At 44.2% G+C, this 9,925-nt stretch overlaps 1 protein-coding gene across 1 annotated transcript; it reads left to right on the forward strand.

The window, feature by feature from the left end:
- Nucleotides 1-1,856: 1,856 nt before the first annotated feature.
- Nucleotides 1,857-5,235, forward strand: T265_12589 (hypothetical protein; the record flags this gene model as incomplete). The annotated part of the gene is made up of 2 exons (XM_009164510.1): nt 1,857-2,562; nt 4,877-5,235. Coding segments are annotated over 2 exons (1,065 nt in total), but the record flags the coding sequence as incomplete, so codon positions are not given.
- Nucleotides 5,236-9,925: the final 4,690 nt, after the last annotated feature.

Genomic DNA, 9,925 nt, shown 5'->3' on the forward strand with positions numbered 1-9,925 from the left:
AGGGGGCCTCATCTGAAGAGCTCACCATCAGGCGAAAGCGCCTCTCTAAATAGCTATGTTTTCGCAAAGCGTGGTGTTCCGTAAACGGCAATAATGCGTTTCTTAGACTTACCTCCACAAAGATCGCCTGTTGGATGAAACTACCTTTTTGTCTGAAGAACACCCTTGACCAAGTCCCCTATGGAATCAAGTGAAAAATAAGACTGACTGCGCCTCCCTGATGGGGAGGGGGGTTCAGGAACCACTAAGTGACGTTGAATCGCAGTGACCAACTTTGTTGTTCAGACGGCAAGAAAATGGGGCTATAAAACATCAGACCAGGTGAACGGTGTGATGAGCTTGTTATATCCGGAGAGCACGCTCTGGTTACAAAAAGGCTGATTAAGTGATGATAAAAATTCACTTTCTTCGGGGAGGTAGGGGAATCCAGCAGGAAGAAACCATCCGAGTAGGCGGTTCCACTAACTAATGGTTTCAGGATGCAAAATTGTGGCACGAACACTCCGCTGAAAACAAAGTCTATCAGTGGCTGCTACGTAGCACACAAATTTGGCACAAGTGAACAGATTTGTAATAGAATTTCATCGAACTAAGCGAAAAGTCCATCGGTATCTTAATCTGGGATGCGAACATGCACAGTTTATGCCAAGTGCACCTGCAGTGGAGATTTCATCCTGTCAGTGAACCCAATCAGTGCTGACCTATACTGCTGGTCTATCCTTGCTTGGAACCATCGTGCAGTTTCCTGACATGAGGATATGCTTAAAAATTAAGGACATTTCGCTACCGGTTTCATCTTTCTTGTTGCTTAGCAGGTAAGAGTAATCCGTACGCTCTCACCAAACTTGTATTCTACATTCAGTTAAAGAGTTCCATAACAGAGGGGTTCAGATGAGTCCCCAAAGTAAGTTACAAATAGGTGTATTTCGCCTGTGGCGTACAGCTTGGCGTTCAAGCAGAACACAAAGTTTATGGAAACTCAGACACTTAGCCTACCTGATAAGTCCCAAGATGGGAAAACCGGTGATGGGCCGTCGAAGAGTTCTCGGCAACATTAGAGGTAGTTTGTTGCCAAGAGTATAGATAGCATGCCAAGTGAAACACGAGCCAGTCTTTGTACAACGCACTCAGTTGAAGAATATCATAAACACGAGCTTCAGCCGAGTTTCTGGTTGATACCAATGTGATTTGAAGCTGAGCGTATTTCAACTATTCCACTACTATTCCACTTCAATTCGATCCAGTTGCCTCTTTTTACCTAACACGTAGTTCTGCAACGCCAGTAAAACCTAAAGCTTTCTAGGAATAATCATAATTTTGAGAGTGCTCGGTTGAATTTGCCATTCAACGAATTGACTAACTGCGTCTGAGGTGTCACGTGATTACCGTCAGCTGTCGAAATTCTGCTGGGCCCGCTGTCTAGAGCGAAAGTTGAATCCAAATTACTTTGAGTTTGCCGAAATTTTGAATGTGCTCAATCTCCAAGGTGAGGATTCAGTCTCCCTTCCGGAAGGGTCTTCTTTGAAGGGCACACTGAGTCTTTTCACATTTGTCTACCCTGAACACCGAAGCGTAACTCTTGTCGGCAGCGTTCGCACGCTTCCTTATGCATAATGTGTGGATAGAGTGACATCATGCCTGTTGTTCTATTGATAATGTCGTGTGCTTGCATGTCAGAAGACAAGTAAACTAAGTTCAGCTACCGACGATGAAGTGTCGTGTCTCAGCTACTCATAATGAGTTATAACCTAGGGGAACATTGCCATCTGACATACTGAAATTCCATGTTTATTTCACTGCTTTCCCCTGGAAACTCAAGAGTGAATAAAATCGTTCTTATGGTTACAGGTGAAAGCATGACACAACCAACCTGCCATTATCCGTACTACTTCCCCAAGTATTCGAGCTTAGACAAGTATGGTGGTGACATGTTCCCAGTTACTCGGCTGCAGAATGACCAAACCGTGTCTTGGGGTGTCCACTTGCCAGGCGCCACGACTACTACATCTCTGCTTGTTGAGGCACGACAACTTATGCACTGCTTGCCACTGGCACTGACGGGGAACCCGGAATTTCAATCGCTATTGGATACTTCTTACTGTTCAGACGGACAGTCCAATCTGTTGACAAACTCTCCACGATTCTCATCACTCAGTTGTGATGTTCAGTTAAGATCCCAACATGATCTGCACCGGGGAACTCGTTTTCCGCTAGGCAGCATAACACCGGAAACGGACTTGCATTCTATGGGACTGGTACCCGAGATGAATTCGTTCGGATCGCCCAGCGATACAGCCTCTTTTTTGACCGAGGGCAGTGTGTGCCCAAATATCAGCGACAGTGAGCTGGAGACCGAAGATGTGAGAACCAAATTTAATCACAACTCAAGCCGTCGAGCACTCAGTGACGTAAAACGTGAAGTCACCTTTCGCCAGCTGAAGCGTGCGCGTCTACGCGGTTTCCACAATCGGAAACGCGTTCCCGGTGTACAAATATTTCAGCGTCAGGCAGCGAATCTACGTGAACGGCGGCGGATGCAGTCTATCAACAAAGCATTCGAAGGTGGGTTTTTACAGGAACTACTAGTTTCACTGTCATCGGACTTATTAGCTATCATTCTCATTCTTTACGAGCTAAAAGCCAAGCAAATTTACGAAACTGTTGAGATCTAGTGAAAAAGGTGTACCAAATTCTAGTCGTATAATCTTTCTGAGTCGTTTTTTTGTTATCAGTTCGAATCATACCGCCGCTACTCACGCCTAGCTCAGATGGTGCCACCCGGGTCAATTGTCTTGAGAGCTGTACCAATGTGGACTGCTCGAAGCTTGGGGTGATTTAGCCAAAGTGTGAACAACTTTAAAGTTTACCGCGCGAAACAATGCTTGTCTACCTCCTTTCAGAATTTCTTCAAATGTCGACCTGTGTGTCCAACTAAGGACAGATGGAGGGTGTTTTTGGAGCTTTCTATAGGACTGCAAGACCTACCTTTGGAGACAAACTGGGGGGGGGTGGGAGAATTTTTCAAGACAAGGTTTGACAAGCCGTTAAAACTTGGAGAGATTAACTTGCTACATTTCGTACAAGGTTCAGCGAACCATTCGGGGCAAATCCATCAATTATAGGATTTATTCAGTTTTTAAAATGGAACACTTGCAATCACATGTCGTGGGAGTGAAAGCCGTGACAGACCGCTAAAGTGTACGATTAGGACGTGTTGTTATTCTCATAGGCAGCTGTAGATGGGAAAAAATCTTTGGTTATACACCATCATAAACACTAGCTTTCTAAAGAGGCCTCAGTTGGCGTGATCTGCCGTCTCCTAGAGCCCGCAAAGCGCCGAATAGACTTCAGATGAACAGAGTAAAGTTATTACATAGTGGAAAGAGGTCGAAACGCATTACATAACGCTTTCGATTTTAACCAAAATCAACAGCAAAGACCGATCTAGTGACTGCTTTCACTCACACCAGACCAGCACCTAATTGGCCGCGATAAAACCCCTCCTAGATGAAATCATTTTACGTTGCAAATGCTAGTAGTAGGCTTGCAAATCCTCTAATGAAGTCCAAAGACCAAGCGGTGGCAGACCGACGACGCAGCATGTCTTATGAGGTAGGTCCCTTGTCCCGAACTCAAAATGTTCGGTGCAGCACAAATGCCGGTTCATATTTCAGTTCGTACGACATCAGTTCGATATATCTCAGTATAGTTTTGTAAAGGGTTGCTGAAAACTCTTCGACAGCCCGTGACCGGTTTTGTAGTTCTTAGGGCTCATCACGGGGCACAGTCTACGTCAATCTTGTACTCTACCTGAACCCAAATAGGGCATCATTCGCCAAGTGCACTCATTTACCTACCGTGCTCATTCAAAGAACTCCATTGTGATATCTTGAATATCTTACTGAAAGAAACCGAAGGTAGCCTTTTTGCAGTATATTTAGTTGACGATTATCATAAACGAGAGATTGAGCTTGGATTGAAACAGAACTGGTATGCCAATATGAGTATTTGGTGCATTCCGTCCAATTGGGGTTCAAGTAGAAATCCGGGCACTGCACTCACCCAATGGACCCCAAAGAGAGCGAAACTAGTCGTTGTTGGTCAAAGGGTCTTCAGCAACCATATAAGTAGTGTTCCCTTGAAATATACATGTACCTTCATTCAGCACCGTGGCCTAAAAATGCTGCTTTATCCCCACTTAAAAAGGTGTGGCTATATTTCAAAACTGTTGATCAGTATTTGAGCCACCATGCAAGTGAAAACACTGTGAAAACCGGATCGCTTATTTTGGAAGTCAAGCTGATCCCAAGAAAAAGACGGTTCCTAACAGGACAGATAAAGGTAGTCAAAAATCACTTAATTCCCCAGTATCCTAATAAATTTTCATCATACTGCGAATAGGACCGCACCATGCGCCAATCGTGTTCCCGCGGCTTACGCCTACGTAGACACAAAGTGTCCCTGATCTTAGCGAAGTACACACATTTGCAAACAAATTTGGTTTCGTGAGGGACTCACCTGGAACTATGTACCGCGATGTCTTGAATATCGTAGCAACTGAAACACGAGGCGGCCTGTTGGAGCACATTCAGTTGCCTTGAAACGTCACAAACGAAGGATTCAGCTGGGTTCCAGGTGAGTCTCTCGAAAAACCAAATTTGTTTGAAAATGAGTGCATTTGTCACAATCAGTCTAATTTGGTTTCAAGTAGAACATAAGGTTGACGGAAACCCGGGGACTTCGTCTATCTGATGAGTCCTCATAAGAGCGAAACCGGTGGTGGGCTGTTGAAGAATTTTCAGTAACCTTATGAGTAGGGCATTAGGTATGCACCTGATCTTGTTACAAAACTCCTTCACAATTTCTCATGAATCAGGACTCCGAGCTCACATTCCAACACTTCCGTATGAAAAACGACTCTCCAAAGTGGATACCTTGCGACTTGCCATTGGTTACATACACTTTTTACAAGAACTTGTACAAAATCACAGTACTGAGGACTTGGTGTGGCATGACAGACCAAACACCGGGGCTGAAAGCAATGAAGGTGATCCCGCTGATGGCATACAACGCAAGTCGGATGACAAGTCTAACGTATACACTCCCCACAGACGCGTGGATAATGGCAAGTTCCCAATCGATATGGCCGACGACAGTGGCACACCACGTAACACCGGATATGGTGGCAGCTCATTGCCCAACGGAAAGAAAGTAATTCTCAACCTTCCAAAACAACGTGAGTTATATTGTGTTATAGATAGAAATTACAACAGTGGAAATGCCAAGCACTTTTTCAAAACGCGAAATATCCAGTAGACCTAACCAACATTCGCAATTCAAACTGTTCACTCGAAGCAGATCAACACCTAGTCTACCGTAAACCTCGAAACCATTTGGACTTAAAACAAGCAGCAACAAAATTACGCTACAAAAACATGAGGTCTGCTCCAGGAGTTGGACGAGAAAACGTCCGCCCCATTTCTTCGGTAGTTTTTTCACTTACGTAGCCCGTTTAGTTTTAGAACACGACCCCAAAATGATTTCGAGATTCCACTCATTGTGTGACCTCGCCGAGTTGTGGATATGCCAATCTAAACAGTGAAACCAAACTGACCACTTATAGAAGACGATTCTATTCCCCGGTGGAAAGACAGTCCCAAATGAATGATCTGTATAGGTCCCTTATAGAGCGCAAGCGATTGCCGAACGATGCTTTGCGGTCACAATTAAAAGTGGACCTGTCCCAGCGGATAACAACAGTTGATCCAAATTCACCAGATTCATCAGCGTGTTCTCGTTTAGTTCAAGCCACGATACAGTCGCTTGGTTGGGGAATTTTCGCTCCCAAACCTAGGGACGTTTTGGTCGGTTGTTCTGTCCACTACGTTGCTTCGTTGTTTTTCTGGACAGCACATCTATTTTGGTGTGCTTTGTATGGTTTTTGTAAGGCTGATGGCCTCATCAATTTGCGGGTGGGTGGGACCTAGAACAGTCACTAGTTCATCAATGACTTTCCTTTTGATTCCACTCCTCTCGTGGCACACCATCTCCTTGTATCAACAAGCCTTATACGTATGATAAATATTAGTTTAATTCATGTCAACAAAATCATCAAATGGTTGTCGCATGACGGGCTCAGTCGTGTTACTTTTTCCTACCTGTCAAAAGACCGAAGAATAATTTGTTCAACCCCATAAGTAAACTCTGATTGGATCACAAAAGCCAGACAGCTTGAAACTAAGGGTGTAAGCAAACGCACGAGGAGCATCAAGCAAAGAAATACCTAGTTCGGTCGTTGGGTGAATTCTGACCGGCCTGTATACTACTTGCAAGTAATTAAGTCACTTTAACTCACCTGCGTACCTATTGACTTTGAGCCATTTTCTCAGGCAGCTCTCTATTTCTAATGATGTATTAGCTGGCGTGTTTTCCTTGAACTGTAACGGTTATTTTCCAAACTTCCCCGCACAATGGTTCTTCCCAAAAACGCACTTTATCGACACCAAGTAAAACCGGTACGTTCTCGAAAATGTGTCCACTCATTTGTAAATCAATTCAGTTATCACAGGAGACTCAAGAGAATCCTACGTTTATGAACCTTTTCAATTGAATGTACTGCACACAGACCGCCTCATGTTTCAGTTGGTACGATATTCGAGATATCGCAGTATATTTTCACGAAGGAAACCACTCACAGGGTTGCTGAAAACTCCTCAACAGCCCACGACCGGTTTCGCCCTTCATGGGGTTCACCAGATAGATACAGCCTCCGAGTTTCTGTCAGCCTTATGTTTTACTCAAAACCAAGTTTCACAAAATCAGAAGGGTATCAAAAACGAGAGACTGCGGAGTTTTAGGTGAGTCTCTCTTGGAAACCAAATTAGTATGCAAATGAGTGTGTCTGGCGAAAGTTCACACATCCTTTTCGGCTCCTCAAAGGTGTGTTCACTTATGTGAGCACCACTATCTGTAATGATGGCAACTAAATTATTCCTATATACATAATTTTATTTTTAAAGGAGGTTTCCACACCTGCTGCATGATTGAGAGGTGAGAATTGTAACAAAATGTCTACTAATAATCAAGGTTACGAATAGTGAAAATTCGGTCTTTCTGGAGATGGGCTCTGTGGCATGTCTATGAGAGGCCCACTGGTGATGATTTCCTAACAAGGACAGGACGGCTGTACAGAGCTTCTGGGCATTGAGACATGTCTACACTAACAGGACGAAACCTCAATTCGACGATCAAGTAAATTCCGTCCAACGTTACATTCCCCCAAACCGGATGATGGCCTTACAGCTTGTTAGAGACCCTAGAATGATTTGCATCATTGTCTTATGGTACACACAAAACGGCAAAGTTAACAAAACTGTTGCTAATAATATTTCAGTAGTCTAGGGTCTTCTTTTGAAACTTGGATGTGTCTTCAAAGATAGGGAGCTTTTTTCTGAAGAAACTAAGTTATCGGACACGATACCCTAATCCACACCACTGAACTAATTCAGTCATTCGCAGTAAGTCACAGATTAATAGACTAGATTAATGGCATAGTGATGTCTACCCGAGTCGGCTGTCTCCTTCACCTTGGGGCGAGATGGCCCAAGTGGTTAGAGCGCGAATTTACTGACCGGAAAGTCCGTGGTTCGAATCCGACCTCCGCCACTCGATTTCCCCTGTCTAGGCTTGGGCAATCTGGCAGTATCCCAGCCCTCGTGCTTCCTTCAGGTGGCATGGCAGCTAGGCACCGAAAGGGTGCTACAGCTGAACGCTTTCTTTCTTTCTTCCTTCACCAAAGGCAAGCCATATGTGACACATAGGCCAAGCTTCTTGTAATAATCCTTGTCTATTAGCTCCCTTTATTGCCAGTAAAGTTCATCACCGATAGAGAAATGCAAAACGAACCCATACATGGCAAGTGAACAACACGGATCTGATGATCGATCAGATTGACCGACCAAACTGTGTTGCACAAACGCCATGAAGATCTGAGCGCATCTCCCAACAACTAACGAAACAGAACAGATTTATAAGTAAATTGCCGTCCTATGAAACATCGCTGTCTATTCTGTGAAACGTTTTGGGTTTCCACAATCTTGTTCCACTCTGTGAGGTTTCACTGACCCTTCTGGGTATTTCTAGTAGCTTCTTATGGAATTTATCTCATTCAGGGATCCTCCATTGAGGGGTTAACTACAAACCCAGATTTGAAAAAATCAATTTCTAACCACGACTGTTAGCAAGCAAAACATTCTGGGGACAAAAAGACTGTCTGCCGTGTCCAAACCTACTCAAAACTTGTGTTTTCTCGTTCTAACAAGCTTCAAACCGCGCTCGGTGCAATGATGATAATAATCTTGGTACCAGTTCCATATTGGTATCCATGTGGATATCCCGTAGAGAAAACTTGCTTCGTACGGTATGCTCGTGAGCCTAACAGAGAAAAAAAAATAAAAACAAAGCGTTATGGTTGCTTGCATGCGACAGATATGGAAATTTGTCGACCACAACTCATTTTGGGTTGCCTAAAAAATTCCAGGCAGATGGGGATGCGGGTATAGTTGATCGGGATACACAGCAACATGTCACTGTCTGCTTTTAAAACACAAAGCTCATGGGAGTTGACCATGGTTGGAAACTCTTGGCCGTTATCAAGTTCGGTAATTTAGTTGTTGAGTAATTAGCTACGGACGATTCTACTCATGCTCAGTTAGATTACACAAAGCCCCAGTGGACGTCACTCACGCAAAACTGGTCACAACGAATCCATACCTCACAAACAGGAGGGATATTATAAGCGCCAAAACTCCACTGGATGGTTGTCCTGGGAACGCTGCTTTGCGAGTGAGTTTATTGGTCTCCACCCTCAGTTTAGTCAAGATGCCATCGTCCACGAGTTTTGTGGTTGAACCTCGCATGTCAGTCAATCAGTGGGCGGTATCGGATGAATACGGACAACGGTCCAGTGACCAGTGCGGCACGCAGTGCATTCACTATGATAATGAACCATTCGTGGTGCGCGCGAATTCGGAACGAGCAATTATTTGAGTTAGAAATACAACATCCCGATTTGCATACACTGGGCTGCAGTTCGATAGGCTGCTGGTACCAGTAAGTGAATAATTGCATTGGATTTAAGTGTTTCTAGGCCATTATTTTGCCAGTAGACGAAGGGGTGAAGGAGACGCTTACACTATACTCTATTTGCTAGGTCTGTAGTGGTAATCACCTACACTGCTGTACTGTTCTTTGAACTTTGTAGTTAACTTTCCCCTGTCAGTGCAATACCCTCCAGAGAGAATATTTTTCTAAAAGAGGCAGCCTTTTTAAAAGAGCAAAGAATAGTACCTAATGGAACATGGTTCATTGCGACATCCCTCGGAAGAGTGGCTTGAAAGGACCTTTTGCCGTAATATCCACTCTTCGGGATGAGAGGTAGTCATGCACTTTTTGATTACAAGCAGATTCACCATCTGTCCTTCACACCAGTTTACGCATGAGGAAGGCCTAACTCAGTGAGGCAATCCTCTATTCTTTATTGCCATTGGAAATCACCTTTCTTCGTTCATTGCTTGATGGGGCAACGCGGTTGGATTGAGTTTTTCTGAAATGAAAGGACGAAGAAGTCCGTAAGGAAACAACTCATTCAAACACCCATTTCGTTTGTGCGCGTCTCTTTCTCCATTAGTTCTTGTCCCAATGCGGCTGTGAACAATATCAGCACAGTCACTGTCCAAACACACCTCAGCTGTTGGGTGTATCTGACAAGTTCGTCATGACCGATGGCACGGTCTTCATCCGCTAGCCCGGGTTCGAACCTCTCTCTCTCTCTCCCAAGATTCACACTGTTGATAACTTCAAATAAGCATCAAACAGACGTGCAGTGTTTTTTCCAGTGTGGATTGAATCTACTTGAAAAATGAAT

This window comes from Opisthorchis viverrini (genome assembly GCF_000715545.1).
Source record: "Opisthorchis viverrini unplaced genomic scaffold opera_v5_6, whole genome shotgun sequence".
Lineage (NCBI taxonomy): Eukaryota > Metazoa > Platyhelminthes > Trematoda > Opisthorchiida > Opisthorchiidae > Opisthorchis > Opisthorchis viverrini.